General features: G+C 36.7%; 1 protein-coding gene across 5 annotated transcripts in view; it reads right to left on the bottom strand.

Moving 5' to 3' along the window:
* CENPE (centromere protein E) overlaps window positions 1-26,201 on the bottom strand; it is a 72,140-nt gene that overhangs the window by 1,974 nt on the left and 43,965 nt on the right. For 4 of the 5 annotated variants that reach the window (XM_055434956.2, XM_055434959.2, XM_055434958.2 and 1 more), the window contains 15 exons: window positions 25,736-25,894; window positions 25,273-25,554; window positions 24,080-24,238; window positions 22,830-23,120; window positions 22,056-22,214; window positions 19,449-19,550; window positions 17,339-17,557; window positions 15,066-15,263; window positions 14,213-14,416; window positions 11,781-11,996; window positions 9,114-9,299; window positions 6,866-6,978; window positions 5,011-5,108; window positions 2,991-3,174; window positions 1,101-1,366 (listed from right to left, as the gene is read on the bottom strand). In XM_055434956.2, coding sequence (XP_055290931.2) covers window positions 1,101-1,366; window positions 2,991-3,174; window positions 5,011-5,108; window positions 6,866-6,978; window positions 9,114-9,299; window positions 11,781-11,996; window positions 14,213-14,416; window positions 15,066-15,263; window positions 17,339-17,557; window positions 19,449-19,550; window positions 22,056-22,214; window positions 22,830-23,120; window positions 24,080-24,238; window positions 25,273-25,554; window positions 25,736-25,894 — 2,836 coding nt within the window. Of the gene's footprint in view, window positions 1-1,100; window positions 1,367-2,990; window positions 3,175-5,010; window positions 5,109-6,865; window positions 6,979-9,113; window positions 9,300-11,780; window positions 11,997-14,212; window positions 14,417-15,065; window positions 15,264-17,338; window positions 17,558-19,448; window positions 19,551-21,350; window positions 21,642-22,055; window positions 22,215-22,829; window positions 23,121-24,079; window positions 24,239-25,272; window positions 25,555-25,735; window positions 25,895-26,201 lie in introns of all 5 variants that reach the window. The other variant, XM_088836192.1, reaches the window with a different exon arrangement.

The raw sequence follows: 26,201 nt of genomic DNA, 5'->3' as shown, positions 1-26,201 counted from the left end.
ATACCCGACACCCACTTCATCCAATCAGGCACTGAGCCTGATGATTCTACCTCCAAATCTCTCCCATCTGTCACGTCTCCTCGACTCTATTGTACCTGTCCAAGTTCATGCTGTCCCCTTGCTCAGGAACCTGTTAAACTCTTGCTCCCTTGATTTGTGGGTTACCTTACAGCTGAGGCAATGTGTTCAAAATGTACGCGTCATCACGCTCCTCTGCTCTTGTTTGATATCTGAAGGCTTCCTCCATATGCTCTCAGGATCAAGTTTAAATTCTTTCACACTCTCTACGGAGTCCTGCAGGTCTGGCTCTTACCTCTCTTCTTTGGTTCAGGCTCCATCCACAGAAGCCTGTGTTTCTTGCGCCCTGGCCACGTCATACTCCTTCAGCCCTTCCCCCCGAATGTGGTCCCTCCTACTCTGAATGGGGCGGTCAATGTTCTATCTGTAAATGCTCCGCCCTCCTCTCTCTGTTCAGCTAGCTCTCGTTAACCTGTTAGATCTCAGTTCCCTTCTTCAAGGAAGACTTCCGTAATGCTCCTAAAACAAAAACCTACTGTAAGCCTCAGAGCCTTTTGCACTCTAGAATTTTCCCTCTGACTATCTGATTGCTATCTATACCTAGTACACTGTAAGCTCTAGGAGGACAGGAACCGCATCTAGCTTTGCTTATGACTTCACCATTAGGGTATAATATGTATCATAGAGTTGATATTAAAGAATTCTGTTGACTGAATGAATAAGTAAATGATACAAGTCTATGATATATATAATCCTATTGGAAATACTGGCCCACTGAATTCCTAAGAAAGTCTTTTTCAGTAAAAGTAGTTTTGTGTATCGGGTAGTGTCTTTACGTCCTTGGGAGTGTTGCTTGTCCATTTCAGAGAAAAGATGATGGTTTAAGACACAGACTTCACTCAGGGTAAAAAGTGACTGTGCTTCACAGAAACTTTGTCCCCCCAGAAAGCAATGAAGTCTCTGCCCTGTGAGCTTGGTCAGCTCCATCCTCTCCTGTTGATACTTGCCCTGTGGGGTCAGGTGGTAAAGAGAAGTTCCAACTGTTATCCCCCCATTTCTGAGGAACCAGTATATTTACCTACCTGGACAAAGGCCTAAACCTGAGTTATCAAAATAGCGAATTGGAGGAGGTACTGGCAAAGACTTTGATCGGTTATCAAAAAACCAAGATTTCGGTGACTCCTTTGGCACAGGATCTTGGATATTCCGTTCCTTGCATTGAGAAGACATATGGTGTCTCTTTTTAGAGGGTGTCCCAGTCACTTTAGGAGACTTTGGAGAATTCTCACAAGTTACTTCTTTTTGAACGTCTCTTTTAAGAGTTCTCTCCTTCCACGTCTTGACCTCACTGGAAAGATGATGATAATTGCTTAAATGTGGTGGTGGTGGGCGAGGGGGAGTAGGAGGAGAAAAAAGGAGACCACAAAACTGCAATTCCTGCAATGTATTCACACTCAAGTTAAAAAAAAATGTTTTTAAATTGTGCTGTGTGTTAAAATATACATAACATAAAATTTAGCATTTTATCATATTTACATTCTAGTTTCAACCTAATGCTTCCTGTTTGGACTGTTTCTACAGTTCAGAAAATGAAATAAGGTCAGTATAAACTGAGTAATTGTAGTAAATCTCCATAATCATGGGGGTTTGAAAAGAAATGATATCATATTTTTAAATGAATCGATGATATGATCTAGTGTATTTTGTGGCCATAATTTGATAAATTAGTCTCTGGGGTAGATGACTCTAATGTATCTGTTATTTTAAGAGAAATAATTTGTGGTGCTTTTCTGGATTCATTATATTCTTGCTTCATAGAGGAAATGCTACCAGCATTGCTCTGGTTCCTCCAGCGAGAAACCTGGGCAACAATCCTAGGGCCCCTTCTTCCTCAAACTTATTTCTCAAACTCATCTCCTTATTTTTATCTGCACTGGCACCATTCCAGTCCATGCCAAAACTATCTTTTGCTTGGGCAACAATAAACAAATTCCTAAGCTGGGGCCTTCTATACTGAGATGCTGTCTGATCTTGGAAGGTCAGGGACTACTCCAACGGAGGCAATCCTTCCATTACATTTAGGATCCCCTCCAAACACGCTCCCAATGACCTTTGGGGGTCTGTGCTTTCCGGACCAGTTCCCTCTGGTTTTCATCTTGCACCTCACTGTCTCCGTCTCCGTGCCCTTGCCACACTGGATGTCTTTCAGTTCCACCAGCAGGTCTCTTTTTCTGACTCAGAACATGTACACATGCCATCCCCTTAGCCTGGAGAGCTTACCTGCCTCTCCTTTCATCTGGCCTAACTTCTATTCAGTTTTCACATTGAATCTTAAAGGTTAATCTCTTGATCAACACCCCTCCCCACACCAAGAGCTGATCTCTCTGTTACATACTCTTTCATAATGTCCTACTTTTTGATGTTGCTGTTTGCTTGACAGCACTCACTACAAAGAATTAGTTATTTGTGGACTTATTAGTTTAATGCCTATTTTTCCTCTATTGTATCACTGGTAGAGGTTAGTACAAAATTCTATTCTTGGGTAGAAGCCAAATAATTAAATTTGTTAGAAATGTTTATAAGTAAAACTAAGCAGCTAAGGGACCTAAGGGGCTCTTCCTTGAGTAGGGGGCTCACTGACTTGGGTATATGGACTTGTGGTATATATGAGCTGCCCCTTCAAAGATCTTTTTTTACTTCCTGGTTCTTGGCTTAGTTAAATATAGGTCAGTTGACCGATGGCAAACATATGGAATGGTGCTACTGTATTCCTATTCCTTTTAGAAAAGACATATGAACTTTAAAAGTTACTTTCTCCATAGGTGTGAAGGAGTATCAAATGCAAAAAATATTTAGTTGGGAAAAAGTCCCCCCCAGAAGAAAACAAACTAAAATGACAAAACTTATGTGTTTACACCATTCTCCCCAACATGTAACAGACATAATTTCTGTATCATATAAGGCGATCTTACCTTGACAGTTCATTCTTTTGCTTCATGAGCTGTTCATTTTGCTGCTTTAACTTAGAAACTTCCTTTTCTAGCCGTATATATTCACTTTTCAGGATAAGAGCTTTTGTGCTTTGTACAATGCCACTGCCACCTCCACAGGTTATGGGTTTATTTGAAGGCTGACTATCAATATGTTCTGATAGCACTGTGGGACATGAAAGCACAGACAGGTGGGTGATCATTTTAATAGGTCAAAATTAAAGAAACAAACAAACACAAAACCATAACAAAGGACAATAAGTCATAAAAATAAAAATACCTCGACCACCATCTATCTGGAAGTCAACCTTGACTTTCTTCTCCCTTACCTCACATGCCTATTTGGGCATCAATTTAAAATAGCTCTAGAATCCTCCTGCTTCTTTCTACCTATTAATTCCACTATCATAACCCTGTTAGTATTGTTTTCCATGGCTGCAGTAGTAAGGATCCTCCCCAGACAGAGCTGTCCCTCACTCGTGGGTCTTCTATTATCAGTGGAATCATCTGGCAGACTTCTTCCTACAGTGTGTATGTGTGGGGTCCACCAACATTCAGTGACCAATACATACCTGTTCACTAAATAAACCTGAGTTGGTATTAAAGCATACATTATTAAGGATTCTATGTGTGTAAAAGTAATGTAAGGAACTGCTTTGTACATTTTAGATAAAACTGCATGAAACTGTGAGATGCTTTCTGACGTAGACTCATCCATAGGATCACTGGCAATTTCTTAAAGAAGGGTAAAGGTGTGGGGCAGATAATCAATGTCCATTTCCTTTTGAACGATTCTGAAATCAGGGACAACAAGAAAGTCACAAATCAAGAGTACTTATACTGATCCTCCTGTAACAACAAGGAACTCTCAGGTCTATTTTTATTTCTTGACGTTTTTCAGGTTGGAGCTGTGATCACCTTAACACTATCTCTGATTCTTATTTATTTATTTATTTACTTGGCTGTCAGGTCTTAGTTGAGGCATGTGCGTTCTCTTGTGGTGGCACACGGGCTCTCCGGTTATGGCACATGGGCTCTCTGGTTATGGCACACGGACTCTCTGGTTATGGCACACGGGCTTAGTAGTTCTGCGGCATGTGGGTTCTTAGTTCCCTGACCAGGGATTGAACCTGCGTTCCCTGCATTGCAAGGTGGATTCTTCAAGCACCAGAGCACCACTGAAGTTGTACTCTGATTTTTTTTTTAAATGAGTGGACAATAATACACACAAATATCATCCTACATTTGCTAGACCTTCAGAATTTTCAGTGTGCTTGCACATACAACTTTTAGTGTGATCCTTAAACAATTACATACATAAGCTAAGTCAGGGCTGTCCTCAGGGTTTCACACAGCATTAAACGAGGGCAATCAGTTCAGAGACCTGTCCTTGACTGTGAATTCAATGCTTGTCCTACTCTACAAAGCTGATCTAAGTATTGGTCAGCGTTTTCTCTTTATAAATGAAACACAAGAAACAGAAATACAGAAAAAGGTATAGTTTGAGAGAGATATAGGCAGAAATTTGATCACTGGACTTGAAGACTGTTCCTATGATAAATTTCAAAGAGCCTGCCAGTAAGAACAAGTTGGATAATATTTATTTTTACTGAATGGATATTTTTACTGAGCATATGGTTACAATCTACTAAGACATGTGCTTGCATTTTTATTGGGAAGTGTACTTCTACCCTGATAGTTAAGTCATTCTTTTATAGTACTGAAGATATTCTCACTAATATGTAAAAATTTGATAATGCAAAAGCAAATTTCCTATTTTCTAAGAATCTATAATGGAGAAAGAGTCAAGATTATAGGAAACTAAGGAGATATCACAGGATAAATATAAACCCAATGAACTCATCTGAAAAAGTTTTTTCTATATCAGTGGTTAACTTAGGTTTATTCTCGATTGTCATTATCTATAACAGTACTCTTCAAAATGTTTAAGTGTATTGAAGTAAAATGGAAAGATCAGGAAGTATCAGTATTTTCCACTTACTTGAGGTATCTTGGGCCTGTTGATTTCTTCTAAGATTTTCTCTCAATAGCCTTATAACTTCTTTTTGATATTCTACAGTGGCTTTTGTTGAAGCAATTCTATTAAGAGCAACAGAAATATGTAAAAACCCAGAAACAGATTTTTAATGAAGGAATAAACACAAGTGCTGTCAAGAATTTTCTAGCAAGACACATCATATCAACATAATGCTTATAGGTAGCAGTAGGTAACCCCTCATGATACCTTCCTGGTATCACACACCTCACAGCTATAATATAAAATTGGAAGTATTTTGTCTGGTTGCAGGGATGGTTTTTTTTTTTTAACATTGAGAAATCAATTCGATTTAAATTTCTGGAAGCTCAATAGCTATTAAAGGTATATCGAGTAAAGTTATACCTGGGGGCACCATAAAACAAGTAAATACCAAGAAGGTATAACAATCACCAGAGCATGTAAGCAAAAAAGCAGCTTCCGTTCTAAAGTCAGGAAAGCAAACCCTAGCTGCAGCTCTGGTCCAAGGTGTTATAATCAAAGGTTAAATTCTGCTCACTGTTCCCTGGTAGAGACATTTTATGAACTGTTTGCTTAAGCATCAATCAGCAGTGATAAATTGTAAGATACTCTGCCTTATTTAGAGACTGACAGTATCTGCTGATTCTATTCTGTAAGTAAAATTGCTTTTTATGATGAAGATCTTAACAGATATGTTTCACTTTTTATCACTGGAAGGCTGGTTAGAACAAATGAAGATCTGAAGTGCTACGTATTTGGCAAAATTATACATTATCATTAAATATTAAAGATTTATAGGAATAATAAACGTTAAGAGCCAGGAGGGATAAGAAATCCTTTAATATAAACCAGTCCTTTTATTGATTATGAATGTGAAGCTCAGAGAGATAAACAGCTTGTTAAAAGTGATATATTCATTAGAGGCAATATATTTCTAATTTTGTTTCCCTGACACTGTCTAATGGTCTTTTCATTATTCTATATCACAAAGAACTTCAGGCATGCTATTATGTATATGGTGGGTGTGTGGGTGTGTGAGTGTGTATGTGTTAGTCGCTCAGTTGTGTTCAACTCTTTGCAATCCCACTGACTGTAGCCCATCAGGCTCTTCTGTTCATGGAATTCTCTGGGCAAGAATACTGGAGTGGGTTGCCGTTCCCTTCTCTAGGGGATCTTCCTGACTCAGGGATCGAACTCAGGTCTCCCACATTGCAGATTCTTTTTACCATCTGAGCCACCAGGGAAGCCCCATGTATATGGTACTACATAAATAAATCAGTAAAAAAGAATATGCTCTTGGGTATTAGGTATTATAATTTAAAAGGAAATACAACTTTTCCACAAAAACATGACAGAAAGAATAAATTAAATAAAAACCAACAGAAACCTTAGCAAACTGGAACCCACAGGTCTTCTTTTTTTTGGCCACATCTTGTGGCTTGCTGAATCTTATTTCCCTGGCCTGGGATTGAACCTGGGGCCATGGCAGTGAAAGCACCAAGTCCTAACTACTGCCAGGGAACTCCCCACCACAGAGTTTTTAACATTCACTTTCAAGCATAAAAAGGGTATTTTAAAGCTATTTATATATAATGAGCACAAAGCACCCCCCCAAAAAAAAGACATAGTGTTAGCAATCAGGATTGTGCTAATTTTAAAACCTTTACATATGTAATGAGAATTTAATAAATTTAAAATCCGTGAGTGATTGCATTTATTTTTAGAAAAGCAAATAGTAATATTTTCTTATATTTTAAAAACTTAACTAATGCAAAGAAATTTATATAGTTAAAGGAAATTTAAGCTTTTAACAGCACGTTCAATTAAGGCAAAGACATACTCCTTTTCAAACTCCTTCGCATTTTTTATCTTCTCTAGGTCTACTTTCACCAACTTCATTTTAAGATCTTCAATTTCTTCTTTATAAGGTTTAGTTCCTAAAGCAGCTTTGTCCTAAATGTTTTAGAGAACAGAAAAATACAATAATTTTAGAGAAATTCTGAAGAGCTGCCTTGATCTGGCAGAAACATTTGGAAACAGCAATCTTCTAATATATGAAAAGCAGGGGAGGCACAATTTTTAACCCTGAAATGAATAACAGATAGATATTTGAGGTAAAGTAATTGGAAGCGAATATGTATTTAGAGAACGTATGATTTTTGTTTCTTTCAACAAGTTTTCTTCCCAATTTAAAACAATCTACCTAAACAAATGAAACAGAGGCAGAAAACAATGAAATGGACAGAGATAGGTTAATCAGGAAGATGAAAGAAAAAGACGTCAGTAAAACAATACAAACATCAAACTGGAATCAAATTTAAGGCACAAAGTATTACTCAGCATTGTTGAGGATTTTTTTAAAAAATTTTTTTGTTTATTTTTGCCTGCACTACACGGCGTCTGGGATCTTAATTCCCCAACCAGGGATTGAACTCACACCCCCCTTGCTGTGGAAGCAGAGTCTTAATCACTGGACCACGAGGGGATTCCCTGATGAAGATATTTTATAGTCAAAGATGGTTCATCTACCAACTTGGAATTCAGGATTTTACATGAGATAGAGAAATAACCTTCCATCTTATTTAAGCCATTGCATTTTTGGTTCCCTTTTTTATAGCAGCTAGTGACATAGCAGCAGCAGCAGCAGCAGCATGTCACATTAATACACTCTCCTGGATTCTCTTTTCAGAGGACAACTGTTTAACTAAGACCATGATATCCTTTAGCCAAAATCCTCTGATGATTTCCCATCTCACTCAGAATAAAAACCACAGGAGCCTGCAAGACCCTTTATGATTTGGCTCTCTGCTATTTTTCACCGCCTTTCCCATCTCTATCCTCCTGCTCACGAGACACTGGCTTTCTTGTGGCTTCCTAAACATGTCTAGACTTTGTGTGCTTCTGTGTTGAGACCTTTGTGTTTGCTACTTCCTTTGCCTAGAAGGCCCTTCTACCACAATGCTCGCCCCATCACTTCACGTCACCCTAAAGGTGTGGCCCTCCTCAGTAACCCTTTATAAAATCACATCTCTTTCCCTTACACTCCCACTTTATTCAGTATCCCTGTATCTTGTCTGGCTTAATTTGTTTCCATTGCATTTTCCACTACTTGACACACACACATATGTTTCATTATTTTCTCACTTCCTGAATGATAACGTAAACTTCTTGAAGGAAGGGAGAAACTTTTTTACCCCATTGCTGTACACGTGGCATCCAGAACAATGACTAACACACAGCAGGTGGCCAACAACTATTTGTTGAATGAATAAAAATGTGGTCATTAAATTATTTGAAATATTAGTCTCAAAATTCTAAAGCTTCACAGTGAATTTTCTTGGTTTTTAGCTATACCAACAATTGTCACAAAAACAAAAAAGATTACTTTCTCTTGCCTCTCTGTTTCATGTCTCATTGAGTGAGCCTGAATTTTTAGAACAATATTAAATAACGGAAAGAATAGACATTTTTGACTAGTTCCCAATTTTAACTACAATGAAGAGACACTGGAGCAGAGATAACACAAATACCTATTAGGATTGGACTCAAGTAAAAGAAGTATGAGAAGTGGCTGGGCTAAAACAAAAGGGAGTGATAAAGATACAATGAATGAGGGTACGAATGGTTTAATGGCTTTCATGGTCAAAAACATCTATACTACTGTTCTTTACAGGTCAGAGTCAGCCAAGAGGCTAGCAGGTGGGACTCAACAACAAGGGATTAAGTAGAAGAAAAGAGAATTTTAAAATGTACTTATCTAATAAAAAATATTATTTGGATCTGAAGCTTTTTTTTGAAAAATAAAAAAATAGACTTTAAACTATAAAGAATAATATTTATATGTCTCTTAAAAACAATTTTTTAGGAAGATAAAAATCATTTTGGGTGAAAATATACTCCTACATTTCATTTCTAAGTTGTCACTTGCTTTTTAAAAGTTTTGAGTCCTGAACTTCAGATATGCATAGATAATTCAAAGTTGAAGTAAAAGCTGAGTCCCAAATCATCTGCCAAATTCAACAGTAAAAGAAAAAAACAAAACAAAACAAAACCACTCTTATAGTTGTAAAATGAGATTGTTAAATTACCTGAAGTACTTGGATCATTTCTTTTGTTTTTTCAAGGCATTCATTTGATTCATTAACTTGCCGTTGAAGTTTTGCTATTACATCATTAGTCATCTCAAGTTCTTTCTGCATCTTCATAATCTTGCCCTCCTTATGCATAGCACTTTCTTTAGCTTCACGGAGTGATGTTTCCAGCACATGAATTTTCTATTACAAAAAGTACACATTTAAGGTCTGCCATAAAGACAGTCACAGTATTTAAGTTTAAGACAAAGATAATCATATACAGGTATTCCTTTTCACAGATCGCATTAACAAAGGATAAAAGAGAAGGAGAAGCCAAATGCCAATTTACACACATTTCTTTTTTTTAATTTATAGGCTGACACTTTTTGAGTTAAAAATACCCAGATTTTACATTATAAGGTTTAGTGTTTATTTACTAGTTAGCATGGTACCAAGCATTTTAAATAGGCACCTACATTTTAAATTAACACAACTTAAGAGTTGATAATTAGCTCTTTAATATGTCTTTTCCTTTATTTTTATTATCTAGTTTTGAACTTGAAAAATAAAAGCATATGGAACAACTGATGAAGAGTAACTTTTGGAGAAGGGGATGACAGAGAATGAGATGGCTGGATGGCATCACTGACTGTGGACATGAGTTTTATTGAACTCCGGGAGTTGGTGATGGACAGGGAGGCCTGGTGTGCTGTGATTCATGGGGTCGTGGAGAGTCGGACACGACTGAGCGACTGAACTGAACTGAACTTTCCCCACCTCAGTACCCCAGCTGACCCCAAGGTAACGACTTGACTCTTCCAGGTGTATTCTTCTGGAAGTTTTCTATGTGTATCTAAGCATATGTGAATATTTAATTCATAAAAACAGTCACACACACAGTAGGAACATACTAAATAAATAGTTCTGCATTTAAAAAAAAAAAAACTTGACAATATATTTTCCAGATCTTTCCATTATCAATGCACATTATTGTTCAGTAGTTAAGTCAGTTCAGTAGCTATACCCCATGGGTGTAGCCAGCCAGACTCCTCTGTCCATGGAATTCACTCCATGGCCAAGAATACTAGAGTGGGTTGCCATTCCTTTCTCCAGGAATTTGCTCAGATTAATGTCCATTGAGTCGGTGATGCTATCTATGTAGATCTCTCATATTTGTTTTCATGAATACATACATCCTGTTTCATGGAAATCATCCACTAATGAACACTTAGGTGATTTCTAGTATTTTTTTTCCAGGTACCAAAAATACTTGAATTTAAATATCTGAATTTGTTCATATTTGTAAATATCTGAATTTGTTCATATGTATTCACATACATATACATGCAGGTTTTCTCAGAAAATACATTTCTTTTTGGCCTACCCAGAATTTATTTTTGAGTGAGGTGGAAATCCAGATATTTTTTCCCCAGATGTCAAGCTGGTTGTTCTGAATCAAATATTAAATAAATCGTTTTTTCCTCACTGAGTTGACTGTTAACCATCATCATATACAAATTCTCAAACTTTCCTGAGTGTACTGAACTTTGTTCTGTGCCAATGCTCTATTTACTTATTTCTGCATCATTACCAAACTATTCTACTTATCTATTCCTATATAATTACCAAACTATTCTACTGATCTATTCCTATATCATTACCAAACTACTCTAATTTGGCATAATTTCCAAACTAATAGCATATGATTTCTTATCTGATAAGGCATGTCCTGGGTCACTGCTTCTTCATCTTACTACTTTGTTAGACGGGTTTCAAATTTCTGCCAGCTGACTGAGGTCTGCAGTAATCAATACATCAATCTACTGTATACTAGTGACATTCTGGTTTCCGTCGGTATCTATTAAACTAGTGGCTGTTGTTTTATTATGAGTGTTTATTTCAGTAAAAGTGATCAGTTATAATCTACTCTTAGGTTCCCCACTAAGTCATATTGTGTGATAATAAAATAAAATACCATGTTTGCTTTACAGAGTCCCAGTAAGGGTAAAGTAATTGAATTATTCAAGTAACATACTGATTCTTCTGCACAGGTTAATCTGCTTACAAAAACTATTTTTAGCCTCTTCCATTTTTATTTTGATTAAGGCAATGGCACCCCACTCCAGTACTCTTGCCTGGAAAATCCCATGGACGGAGGAGCCTGGTGGGCTGCAGTCCATGGGGTCGCTAAGAGCTGGACACGACTGAAGTGACTTAACAGCATAGCATTAACCAATATGAAAGACATTGATGATAATTAGAGAAACCCTAAATTGCTCTTTCCCCCTAAACTAGTTTTGTATAAAGACACAGATTATAGTTTAATAGAAAGTCACATGATTTAGGAAGCTTACACTATATGGTAATAATACTTTAGGTGGTGTATGCAGCTAGAAATCAAATTAAGTTATGAGTTACTTCTGCTTCATACTCCAAAGGGAAGATCTTATATAACACCTAGCTGTTTAATTAGCCGAATGATAGCCACAATAGAACTCTATTTAAAAAAACAAGCCCATCACACGTATGCAAAGATAGCCCATGTTCCCTAACACATTCAATACTATAATTTTGCTCTGAAATGCTATGTAAGACATGTTATATATAAATGTCGTATAAGATGTTAAAGGCATTTTAAGACTTTGATGAAACTGCAAATTGAAAACCTAAGAAAGCACACACCTCTGTGACTTGCTGTGTAGCTCTTGTTGTGACATGAAGATTCCTGTCTTGTGTAGTAGGATTAACAAGAGCACCAGAGGTCAGGGAGAGCTTCAAAGTTTGGTAGTTTTTAAATAGTTTTTCATTGTTTTCTTTCACTGATTTCAGATCATGTTCCCATTCTTTGGCTATGGTAGCATTTCTTTCTTCAAACTCTGTTAATTCATTCATTATAGCCTGTTGGATTGTAAAAACACCATTATAGTCCTAAAATGAAATGAATAACATAAAAAAAAAAAAAAAAAGGAAAACACTATTAAAATACTAGAGTTCTAGGACAAGGCATATGCTGACACCTATCATTCAGCACACTCCAGAACAGAACTTTAAAAGAATGTGAACATTCTCTATGGTTCACATCAGTTCCTGAAATTTCAAATGATGTTGGATGTTGGTGATGAGAATAAAATATAAGGGCTAAAGAGCACCTATACTACTCTGCAAGATGATAATCTCACTGTATTGAATCCCGACTAACGTATGAAGAAGAATCTGAAGAATTATGCAGGTTAAAGTTATTATATTATGTTATGACATATACCACATCATACATAAACATTAACTGACATCTAATAGCAGGACATACCCAGTAAACTTAACAACAAGCTATCTTCACTCTAAACCTCAGTGTTTATAGGGAAAATCATTCACTGACTTTTCGTAATTAATCTGAAAACCTGTATTTCTGTGCAGGAAATAATGATCAACCAATATCTTCTTTTACATCAAAGCCTAACTAGCTCTGAAATTACTCATGTCATCCTTTTACTTCCTAACTTCTAAGGGATATACTTTTTGCTGTCCTCATGGATGCCTTATTGGTCTGACCTATAAATTTCTTGGTGGCTTTATGGCCAATTTGTCAGAGTTGGATCCTAACTTAGCTGTGTTCTTGCCAGCATCCTGGATGCTCCATGGCTCTAAACTAGGACCTCACATTACACAGAATTACCAGCTGCTTCTTTCAGGGTGCTGGAAGAAGCCACATATCCATGCTGGTCCTCATTGCAAGTGTCCCCACTTTCTTTTTTCACTGAAGTATAATTGATTTACAATGCTGTGTTAGCTTCAGGAAGAGAAAAGTGATTCAGTTGTACATACATACCTATCTTACTTTTTCTCCAGATCCTTTTCCCTTACAGGTTACTACAAAATATTGAGTACAGTTCCCTGTGCAGAACAGTAGGACCTTGCTGGAGGAATTCCTACTTTTTTATCACAACTGGGCCTTCAACATTACAAGAACAACACTTAATTATGTGGCGATTACCTTATCCAAACACTGGCTATGCGTTTCTCCATTGACTGTGAACTATATATATTTTTTGAAACAACTCATTTACTATTTTGCTAGCCTGGAGTATTTAACAAATGGATGAACAATCCAGTCACAGGCAATTATTTATTTTAGAAACATTATCTATATTTCAATATGACTAAAGTATTGTTTCCAGATGAAGTTAAAGTCTTTGTCTGGAAATAACTACCCAAACATAGAGATATAACACCAATATTAAATGCTGTAATATTAACAGGTCCCTCTGCTCCAATTATTTATGGCGGTTTAGTCACTAAGTTGTGTCCAACTCTTGTGACCCCACGGCCTGTAGCCCTCCTGGCTCCTCTCTCCATGGGATTTCTCAGGCAAGAATACTGGAGTGGGTTGCCTTTTCCACTGATTTCCTTCTCCACTGATTACATGCAGTAACAAGCAATTTTCTCATTACCGCATATTTTTCTAGGTATACAAGACAGGAATTACTTCAGAAAGTAGAATGAATATTCTGATCAGTAAAAGGTGAAACAATAAACTGACTGAAAGCGATGTTGGTTCTTATGAATCTTTTCCCTAAGGCTGGTCACCTTTGGAACGATGATTACAAACCACAGTGTGAACGTTAAAGCTGAAGGATCCAGGCATGTGACAGTGACACTGCTGAGATGAAAAGCGTGTGAGGCCTTACTAATGCAGCAGCTGACTAGGCTTGTCCAGGGGTTTCCTCTAGCTGTTGCTTGTAGCCCTGAAATAGGCTCATGGCTCACATTGTCGGGGGCTGCTTGGAAAAAAGGCTCAGTTCCTACAGAAGCAGCCCAAACTGAGAATACAAAGAGGAAAATGGCAAGAGGATTTTGTGTGTAAAAAATTGATTGCTACGGAGCAAGATTTTATCTTCTTTACAAGTATAAATATATCTTTAATTATCCTAAGGAAGCATAATATATTAGAGGCAAAAGATGTTTTACAGTCAACTTCTTTCACAAAGCACACGCAAATAAATTTTAAGAAAATACTTAAAATTAAGTTGTTCTTAGATTTTTTTTAAACAAATGAGGTAGAAAAATTAAAGCAGAGAACAAGAAGAATGAGGTAGCACAAGAAAATTACTACTTACCGTTATTTTCTTATGATAGAAGTTATTCACTTGACAAATACTATCATTTTCTTCCTGGATAACATTTTCAAGCTTTTCTATATCAAAATGAGCATTCAACCACTCTTCCAAAAACCGAGTCATTTCTTTTCTATTACTGAGTACTTGCTGAAATTCAGTCTTAATGCTATGGAAATCACTTTCTGAAAAATCCTTAAGAATTTCCTGTGAAAAATAAGCATTGAATCACCTGAACATTAGAAAAGGTTTAATCTAAATATCATAAAAAGGGAAAAACACCTTACTGAACTTTATTCTTCATATTTTAAAGTAAATATAATTTTAATTTAAAACTTTAGATACTGATAATAAAATTTTGGCAGTACAACCTATGTAACAAAGGCAAGTCTACAAATTCTGCTCAAATTAAAGCCCCTCAAAACTATACATCTATGACTATTTATGACAATATAGGAACTGTCTCTGGATGTTGCTTTCTGTGCAAACAGGCTGCACATGGTATTGGAAATTGGATGCTGGCCTCATACTGCTGAGCAGGACACTTCATGTGGAGTTGTTGTAATGAAAATGTTTCTGACTCCCAGTCACAGATCTAGGTTCAGAAGGCATTTGGAAACTTATTCTGGGGTTCCATGAATTCCCACTTGATGCTATTACATCTATTTTCTGTATCTTTGGAGTTCTGAAAGGACGCTACACTATTATCCGGCACTCTTCACACCTCGCCAGCTGTCATTCTGCAATTGATTTAATTTTTTGGTAAGTAAAAATGACTCTAAATATATGCAAAGGTACTTTTCGACTTTGATAAAAGGCTTGACATCTAGTTAAACCCATTTTAAACAAATTATACTTCGATATGTAGATCCATGCTCCGGTTCAATTTGAGGTCCCTTGATTCTCCAGGTGGTACATCATAATCTTGTTGAAGGTGCTGTATTTCCATTAGCAGTTCATTTTGCTTTTCCACTTCATCAATAAAAGCCATTTCAAATTTATTGATGGATTCATGTTGTTCTTCCTTTGTCCTTGCAACATAGCTTAGCACATACTTGCACAGAAACATAAAACAAATTGGGAAATGAAACTTGTACCATGTTTAGATGAAGTTTTAAATCCCTGAGACTATGAGGCAGGATGGCATCTCTTTTTTATCTATGTTCCCTGGTTAAGTGAGGAATGAGGAAAGAGCCACTCTATTCTCAATTTTCTCTTCTCAGCAACCTGGGAGGATAACTTCCAGGTCTCTCTTTAGTTCTGTATTTCTGACTTCCTCCTGCAGTACACTTCATAGATGTCCTACAATCACCTCAATTTCAACAGGCTTAAAATGTACATGATTCCTTTCCCTAGAAACCCATCTATGTCTATTATCCTCTTTTTGGTTAATTATATCATCAACCACCCAGGTTTCCCAGCTAGATACCTGAGATCATTTTCAACATCTTCTGCCTACCTTGACTGGGTAACAAAAATGGGTATGACATGTCTCAAGATTTACTTGTCAAGCATATTTAGATGTTTGGCTTTAAGGTGATAATAATTTGCATATCATATGCCACATGGATCTCTTTAGTAAGTTCTGGATATCTGATTGCCAGGGTTTGTGGAAGAGTATCAAGGCCTGCAGGGCAATTTACCAAACAGGAAGGCCAGATACCAGTTCCCCACTTCCCCTAACTTCCACCATTCCTTAATCTCTTGTAATTTGGCCTTTGCCTTAACCGCTCAACTGAAACCAGTCTGACAGAGGTTACCAGTGAGCTCTATTATCAACAAATTGGGGGCATCTCTTCAGTCCTTATATCGGCTTACACATCTGCCCTCTTGACCACTTCATCTTTGGCAGACTCTTTCACTGACTTCAGTGATAGCACTTTTGCTTGGTTCTCTTCCGTCACTTTGACTTTTTCTAACCTTGAACCCATGAGCTGCTCTTTTCTGCTGCTGTCTCTTAAAGAATTATCCCTTCTGAAGAGCTTATTGTATCTCCAATCTCTTATTCCTCTACTATGCTTTCTGGGTGACGTTCCTCACAGATGTTGGGCAATGTATCACCTATATGAATCCCAAATCCTTAGTCCTGATATTTCTCCGGAGAAGTCTCAGACTCTCAACTGAATGCTTACTTGGTCTCTCTTCTTAAACATTCTGTCACAGGTATTTCTACCTCAAAACATCTCAAACTGAACTGAATCTCTTCCCTTCTTTATTTGTTAATGGTAACACTATCTGCAAACCTGGCTAAGCCTGAATCTTGACTCTCATTTTAAACTTCTCTCCCTTACCCCGACCATCAGTCACCTGGACTACTATCTCAAGCCGTCACAGGTCTGTCCCCTCCATCCCCAAGAATCCTTCCCTAGGAGTAGTGTCACTTGTTATCTGGACCCAGTGCAACTGTTTCTGGCCACAAACTCATTTCTTCTTTGTCTATAGGGAAGTATCTAAAATAATAACCTGATCATGCCACTGCCAGCACCTTAAAATAACTATCTAATGGCTCTGCCTCATCTACAAAATGAATTCCAAGCTTTATCGCTTAAGCCTGTCTTCCACTACAGTCTTATTTTCTCTAACTTTTTATCTGGTATGTCATACAATCTAAATATACTTCTACAACAATGCTTATTACCTGTTTATATGTCTGCTTCACTCACTATGAGGTTCTTGAGATGCTATTCACATCTGTCTCCTAAATACCTGGACAGTGTCTAGGTCCACAGGCAAAGCTCAGGTTTTATTGAATAAACAGGTCCTAGGAAATGGCAGCCCACTCCAGTGTTCTTGCCTGGAGAATCCCAGGGACGGGGGAGCCTGGTGTGCTTCCGTCTGTGGGGTCGCACAGAGTCGGACACGACTGAGGTGACTTGGCAGCAGCAGCAGGTACACTGAGGGTCTTGATCACACTGTTCTTAGACCCATGCAATCTTCAATTTAATAGTAAATGTGCTAACTCTCAAAAAGTGAAAAAAGTAAAAGTTTATTGCTAAGTTGTGTCTGACTCTTTGCAACCCCATGGACTGTAGCACGACAGGTCAACTTTCAAGGTAGGACTTAAACACGTTAGTTAGTAATAGAAATTTACAGCAGTATTTACAAAGATATTACTTAAAAAGTTTGTACCTGAAGTTTCATCACGACCCGATGAAATTCCATGGAACACCTCTGGTTTGCAGTGAGAAGTTTCTGGATTTGTTTGGTTTGTGGATATGGAAGTGAGAGGTTTGCTTTTACTCTAATAGAAAGCTCTTTTTGGGTTTCAATTTCCTTCTTCAAGTCAAGAGACAATCTATTTAAACATTCATAGTGATTATCCATCTCTGAGTATCTCTTAAGAAGCTCCTAAAGAAAATTAGAATTTATTCAATGTACTAGTTTGTTTTAACAAGAAATAGTCCCAGCCCTAGAACTGCAACAAAAAGATTTACTACTCTTGTAGGAAAATAAATTATGATGTTTGTATTTAAAAAATGAAAGCAAACTTATTATTGATTTTGGATTAAAAAATTACTCTGGAGATTTTTAAAAAATTAAACAAATATAACAAAGAAAATCAGAAACGATCATTGTTATCATTTGAAACATTTTCTTTTGGTCTTTTTGAACATCCATGATTTAAAGGAGCATTTGTTTATATAAAGTCTGAAGGGAAATTTGAGTGAATTCAATCTAGTATGTATCGTAGCTCAAGTCTGAATGCTGTTTTATATTTACAGTGGGCAGTATGAGTGAGCAGATATGTGACCATGAGTCAAACTAATTATTTGTCAGTTTGGTGGAGCTTCTTCACACATTTCTATTATTTGCCTAGAGTCTAAGTTTTCTAACCTTTTATCCGAGTTTGAGTTTAGATTCCAGCTCTGCCACTCGCTGACTGGGGAAACACTGAGCCATTTTCACCACTATAAAATGAGATTAGAATAACTGCCACAGAGTTTTCTAGGGGATCAAATATTACATGATATCTGAATCTAGGCAATCTAAAAAACATATAGATATTATTTTAAAGGAAGTAAAAATTGTATCTGTAAAAATGCTTCTATGCCCAAGTTTCACACTTTGTCAGACTTTATTTCAAATCCTGATTCTACTAGTTTATTAGCTATGTGAACTTGGGCAACCACTAAACTTCCTCTGAGCCTCTGTTTATAAATGGAACAATAAAACCTATCTCATGAGGTAAGTACAGTGCCTGCACATGGAAGACAATGAGTCTGGGCCCATAAACACAAATGATGAGAGTCCAGGGAGGTGAACCCCTGGTGAGAGTACAGGTGGAGGAACATCAAGTTGCTACATCATGTAATAAATAACATGTTCATTTTAGGGTGTTAAATTTGGAAGGGGCTGCTGACCACAATGAATTTTTTTTTTTAAATAATTTAAGGAAAAGCTAGGTAGATGTTCATTAATCTGTGGATGTTGGAGGGGGGATGCGGCCTTTAGTCTTAGAATGAATCATATTATGGCATGGAGCAGCACTGTATGTTATTCATTTGTACTTTTAAAAAAGGCACTCTCAATGCTGATTTCTGTCGGGAACTGTGCTAAGTGATACAGCCATAAGCAACCCAAACAGTTTATAGGGACTGCATTTTAACAGGGGTGACAATAATCCAGTTGGCTTTACCCTTAGTATGTATTCAGAATCCAAACACTTTCTCACCACTTCCACGGCTACCTCTTTGGGCTGAGCCACTATCACCTTTGCCTGGATTACTGGAATTAGTCTTTCAATTGTCCTCCTGCTTCCATTCGTTTTCAACCTAACAGAGCCATTTCTTTAAAATCTAAGTCAGATCATGTCTCTCTCAACAGATCTCCATCTTAATCAGAGTAAACCCGCAGTCAGCTTAAAGGCCTGCCTCTTCCTCATTAACTCCAGACCTCACTCCTAACTGGCTGTCCTCCGTCCTGAAGCTCTTGGAACACACCAAGCAAGCCTCTGAAGCTCCCTCTGCTTATACTGCTCTTTCCCTGGATACAGGCCTGTGTGGCTTGATCCTTTACCTCTTTCAGGTATTTACTCAAATACCACCCTTCCAGTGAAGCCTTATGATCACAAACTCCTCTGTTTTGTGTGTGTGGTGTATGCGTCTATCTGTGGATACATGTATATACTAGTGCTAGATTGTAACGTTTAGAAAAGTATTGAGCATTATCTATCCAATCCACGTTAGACCTCTGGAAGCGTACAAATATTTATTCGTAACTTTAACAGGAGAACACTTACTTTTATCCTAAAGCACTTTTCTCTCAGGCTTCCTATAAGGTGTTGGTTTCCATCACATAGTAACCTTTTTTCATATTTTACCTCTTTGTGGTTCTGTTGATCCTGTTTTGATATAAAGAAATCAGCAAGACTTCAGTTGTAACTATATTCACATATGTCCAATCATATACTTTTATTACATTTTTATATCTTCTCAATAACAGAATTAAATATAACACATCTAACTTAGAGTAGTCTTAAAAATGCTCAGAAAATAAATAACAGTATCAGTAAGTCTTAAGTGAGTGACCTCAAGTCACTGGAAAAAGTGGCAAAACCACATAATTTTGGAAAATAGGATCTGTTCCTTTACTACTTATAGTTGAAAATTGGATTTTAGATATATTTCTGGTTCCTACTCTTCCAAATTTCTGCCTCAGAATCACTGCTGCCAACTCGATATGCTAGCAAAACCAAGTATATTACTTATAGTGTTCTAAGTCCTGCTGATATATTCTTTCCAGAACTTTGGTACAGAAAATTCATACCCTGTTTATATTTTGTATTTTTGATTAAAAGTGTAAAATAAAATATTGTTCAATAAATATTTGTTGAATGAATTAAGTCTCTTTATAAATTTAGTTAGGGCCCACTAAAGATGATTTCCAAGTGTCTGATATTTCTACTGAGATTACAAATGATATTACTTTCCACTATTTCTTTACTAGAAGATAATGATGAACATGAAAATGAAATATGAGAATAAAAAAGACTTTTTATAGATTTTATACAATTTCTTATATGTCTGAATTTTATAGAGTGACTCAGGTTCTTTAACATATGTGAATATTTATAAACACATATTACAAGAACTTCTTTATTTATACTTGTCTTTTTTCCTTCAAAACTCACTAACAAGAGCCTATGTTTAAAACTTTACTAGGCAGAAGCACAGAAATGAGATATTTAATCTTTTATAAATCCTTCAAATATTTAATCTTTTATAATCCTTCAAATATTTCTCCACTTAGAATAATGCAATTTCTTGGCTTAGAAAACCTTTAAAAAACTACAGTGAAGGAAATAGTCTGCTTTATTTAACATTTTTTGTTTTTTAAAACTAGAGAATTAAAAAGTATTTTCTGAAAACCAAAAACACTAATTTGAAAAGATACGTGTACCCCAATGTTCATAGCAGCACTGTTTACAATAGCCAAGATGCCGAAGCAACCCAGATATCCGTCAACAGATGAACAGATGAAGATGATGTGGGACACATACACAATGGAATACTACTCAGCCATCAAAAAGGAACTACAATATGCCATTTGCAAAAAACATGGATGGACTTGGAAGGTATTATGCTAAGCAAAATAAGCCTGATAAAGACAAATATTATATGATATCACTTACATGTGGAATCTAAAAAATATAACAAACTAACGAATTTAACAAAAAAGAAGCAAACTCACAAATATAGAGAACAAACTAGTGGCTACCAGAGGGGAGAGAGAAGGGGAAAGGGACAATACAAGGCTAAGGGATTAAGAAGGACAAACTATTATGTATAAAATTAGCTACCCAGAAATACTGTGCAGTATGGAGAACAGATAATATTTTACAGTAACTATAAATGGAGTATAATCTTTAAAAATTGTGGATCACTATACTGTATATTACAACATTAATACTGTATATCTACTATACTTCTATTAAAAAAGTTCTTAACAAAAAAGCAGTATTTTCTGAATAATATTTTGGCTTCTGTTTAAAATTGTATTTTCTATTTGTGTGAAAATGATAAGTTTCCTTCATTATCCTTTACTGTTTGTAGACATAAAATACACAACAAAATATTGTCACTCTTTCCAAAAAAAGCTTGATTCTTATAGTTAACTAGATAGGGAATGATTCTGAACTCACTCTAGCTATCAGGTCTCTTAAATTTTGTCTGCATTGGTCCCTTTCCGTTTTGAGAGACTCTTCTATCTGCCTCAGCTCATCTCTTTCTTTAGCTACAATTCTTATTTCTTCAAGGCTTTCATAAAGTTTCTTAGTCAAAAGCAAATTATCCATTTCCACACTTTGCATAGATAAATTCTGGGCCTCAAACTGCTTCTTCAATTGTTTCATTTCATTCACTTTTTTATGAGTTTTACTGACATCTTCTTTCATTTTAAGAAGTTGAAGCTCTTTTCTCTGAAGTTCTTGTATCTTGACATAATTATAAAACGAGTTAGAATACAAACAGAAATCCTTAAAGAAAGTAAAACAGTGTCTCTTTATGGTATACATACATATATATCTACACTGACATATCTGTATGTCCTTTCTCATTTCATAAATAATTTTGAACAGTTATTCCCCCAGAGTTAGGGCTTCCCAGGTGGTGCTAGTGATAAGGAATGCGCCTGCCAATGCAGGAGACCTAAGAGACACAGGGTTCAACCCCTGTATCAAGAAGATCCCCTGGAGAAGGGAATGGCAGCCCACTCCAGTATTCTTGCCTGGAGAATCCCGTGGACAGAGGAGCCTGGCAGGCTACAGTCCATGGGGTCGCAAAAAGCTGGACACGCCTGAAGTGACTTAGCATGCACATGTTCCCTCAAAGAACAAAACAACGCATACCTTTTTCTGTAACTCATCTTTTGATTTACTTAAATCCTTTTGAATATTTGAAATCTGAGATGTCTTTTCTGAAACCCTCTCTCTCAGTTTATCAATAGTTTCTCGGTGTTCTTTCAAGTGGGTATGAGCAATTTTTAGTTGTTCTTGTGTTTCCAATTCCTTTGTTTTCGGAAGAAATTGAGAAATATGAGACAAAGGCACATTACCTTTTCTTAACAATGAACAAGCTAAATCAAATCTTAAAAAATACATATTCATAGTTAGAAATAACCAACATGCCACTGCCAAATTAGAATAGTTCAGAAGGACATAAAGTCTAAGCCCCTGACCCTAGCCTCACCCATCCCAGTCCAGTAACATGCTGAACTCTGCCACTTATTTTTCACATTTCGTACCATCTGGATATTTTTCTAAATCAGTATCATGTAAAGAGTGTCCTATTCTTATGCTTAGTTTTCCACTATACAGACGAACCCCACTTATCCAGGGCCTCATTGACAGACACTTGGACTGCCTCTAACTTTGTTCATCACACATGGTGCTGCAGTGAATGCTGTTGTATTTCTGACCATATATGTGAATATACTGGTAGGATAAATTCCTACAAGTGGAACTGCTGTAGCAAATGTCTATGTTGATAAATTTTTAAAATGCTATTGTCAAACTGTCTCCCTGAAAGGTTATAACATTTAAATTTTCATGAATAGCATCAATTATTTTCAGACTTCTTAGAGTAAAAACAGTTATTTGGCAGGAAGAAGGAGAACAACTCACTTTAGCTGTGGCTCCTTGCAGGTCTGCCTTGAGTAGGTCTCTCTCCAGTCTGAGGGTCTCTTCCACTCCCCTTAGGTTATCTCTTTCTTTCATTACAGATTTCATTTCTTCAAGGTTTTCATGAAGCTTCTGAGCCAAGTTTAAGTTCTCCATTTCTATTTTATTCATAGTTAAACTCTGGCACTTAAATTCGTTCTTCAGTTGCTCAATGTCACACATTTTTTTCTTGGTCTCACTAATTTCTTCTTTTAACTTAAAAAGTTGCTGTTCATTTGCTTTCAGTTCTTGGACCTTAAGATAATCATGTTAGGATTAATTAGATCGTTTTTTAGGGAAGGATTAAGAATAGTTTCTAAACTGATTAAGACAATAGTTATCCCATTTTACTCATTAACGTGCTGTATAATTTCATACAGGATTTAGTGTCTTTTGTGATATGATACATGACTACATACAATCTTACATGTATACAGCTCAGCTATATTTAACATATGCATAGAGCTATGTAACTAAAACTCAGATCAAAATATAGAACTTACTTTACCTGTGTGCTCTTCCTAGAACAAATCACTATTTTGACCTTTTTCATCCCAGATCAGTTTTGTCTGCTTTTTAAAAAAATCTATTTTCTGTCTTTTAAATATTTTATATTGGAGTAAACTGATTAACAATGCTGCGACAGTTTCAGGTAAACAGCAAAGGGACTCAGCCATACATATACATGTATCCATGATCCCCGAAACTCCCCTCCCATCCAGGCTGCCACATAAACATTGAGCAGAGTTCCCTGCGCTATACAATAAGAACTTGTTGGTTATCCATTTAAAATATAGCACTGTGCACAAGTTCATCCCAAACTCCCTAACTATCCTTTCCCCTCACTCTTACCCTGTGGCAAACATAAGCTCGTTTGCCTACTTTTAAACTTACGCATCACAATGTAAATATCCATCCTTCTGTTGATAGGCATATGGGTCACTTTCAGTTCTTCGCAATCATGAGTGCAGCTGCTGTGAGCATTCTTGTATGTCTTTATGTGAAAGAATGCATTCTTTTTCCTTAGGTATATATCCAAGGAGAGAAAATTCTGGGCCACAAGCAGGTATATGGTTCAGGGTTAGTAAAAACTACCAAGCTGCTTTTTAATGTGGCTGAAGTGTTTTATATCCCTCAAGGATTTTAGGTATTACTTTTTATTCTAGGAATATATCGAGTATTTGAACATATAAGCCCCATGACCCCCTCAATACCTTTTCTTGTAATTTAGCATTTGAATTTTCTAAATCCATTTGCATATTTGATATTTCTTCTGCCTTCTCAGAGACAATCCCTCTGAGCTTATCAATAATTTCCTGGTGCTCCTTCAGATGCAAGTGAGCTATTCTTAGTTCTTCTTGTTTTTCCAGATCCTTAATTAATAGAAAAAAAAAACCAACATGGCTTAGTGTTAACTACTTTCTTTTTAATCAAAGCGAAATTTTCTTAGTAAAAATGATAAATTTCTTATTTCTTCCTCCACATCTTTGAGGTTGTTAGAAAATCGTAGGTTTTCCCTTCCCCTGGCCTCACCTCCCCACAATGTACTCACATTTTTCAGAGGCGAACATGCTATACATATGCTCTTCTACAACCTGCTTTTCCCCCTAAGGTTTGCTTTGGGCTTTCATATTAGAATGTTCAAATCTATTTAATTTTTTAGGGGTTGCATGTATACTGTACGTGCATACTCAGTCGCTCAGCTGTGTCCAACTCTTTGCGATCCCATGGACTGTAGCCCACCAGGTCTTCTGTCTATGGGATTTCTCAGGCAAGAATACCGGACTGGGTTGCCATTTCCTCCTCCAGGGGATCTTCCCAACTCAGGCATTGAACCTGCATCTCCAGCGTCTCCTGCACTGGCAGGTGGATTCTTTTACCACTGTGCCACCCGGACATGTGCTCAGTCGTGGCTCACTCTCTGTACCCCATGAACCGTGGCCCACCAGGCTCCTCTGTCCATGGGATTTTTCAGGCAAGAATACTGGAGTGGGTTGCCATTTCCTTCTCCACACCTGGGACATATTGCATATATTTACCCAGTTTCCTTGCAATGCACATTTAGGTTATTTCCTATCTTATCACAAATTGCTGAAATGAACAACTTTATGGTATATATGTTTATATGTCTGTGTTATGAATACACACACACACACACACACATACACACATTCATATTTATTTTTTCTTTATCTTAACAATTGAGTAAATGTACATGTAGGGTAAAGCCCATAAGAAAATGCTGGTTATAGAATTTAAAATTTTCAAAAATAATACCAAATTACCTGCCTAAAAGGTTGTATCCTGTTAACTCTCACCAAAAGTACCACTCATTTCAAAGAAGGGTTCACTGATGTAAGGAAAACATCACATTAACTTGCTGGCAAGAGGAATGAGTGTCACTTACTTTAGCTTTCGTTTCTCTGAGGCTTTCCCTGAGTTGATCTCGCTCCATTTTGAGGGTTCCTTCCATTCTTCTTAGGTCATCTCTTTCCTTAGTAACAGATTTTATTTCTTCAACATTTTCATGGAGTTTCTGAGTCAACCTTAACTTTTCTGTTTCTATGCTTTCCAAGATTGAATTCTGAGTCTCTAATTGCTTCTTCAATTGCTCTGTTTGATACATATTTTCCCTGAGATCATTTTTCACCTTAAGAAGTTGATGTTCTTTCTCCTGAAGTTCTTGGAGCTTGAGATAATCAAACAGTAAGTTAGGATATAGACAGATACAGAGAGAAAGCTAAAACATAGTTTCTAAATTGAATAGAAAAATCTCTACTTATCGTCAGCATTTGGCAAACTCATACCCTGTTTCATAACACAAAAGACCTGATTCAAACTCTCAATTACCTAGATATTATAAGAAATACCTGTGCTTTTAAGGCAGTATTTGTGTTTTCTAAATTCATCTGGATATTTGATATTTCATCTGTCTTCCCTGAAACAATTCGTCTGAGTTTATTGATAGTTTCTTGGTGCTCTTTCAGATTCATCTGGGCAGTTCTCAGTTCCTCTTGTCTTTCCAGATCCTTTATTATTAGAGAAAGAAAAATAATACATTCAGAATAATACAATTTAATTGTATTAATTAATTAACATGAAGGAAAGGCATAGGGTAAGAAGTAAAAAATTCCCCTCCCTCCTTGGGCCTCTCAGTTCTCATCCTCTAAAAGTAACTTCTGGATGTCAATATATTCTAGATACTCTTACTCCTTTTTCCCACTGGAAACTTTCTAATCAGCTCTATCTCATTCTTTACCTATGGGTTGGTATTCCATGGTCTGAATGTGCTGTATTTTTGTTCAACCAGTCTAATGGACAGTGAGGATTTTTCCT

Source organism: Moschus berezovskii, chromosome 5 (genome assembly GCF_049115385.1).
Source record: "Moschus berezovskii isolate FMDL1 chromosome 5, NW_MosBer_1.0, whole genome shotgun sequence".
Taxonomy (NCBI): domain Eukaryota; kingdom Metazoa; phylum Chordata; class Mammalia; order Artiodactyla; family Moschidae; genus Moschus; species Moschus berezovskii.
The sequence above is the reverse complement of the archived record's forward strand: the minus strand, read 5'-3'. Positions and strand labels throughout refer to the sequence as shown.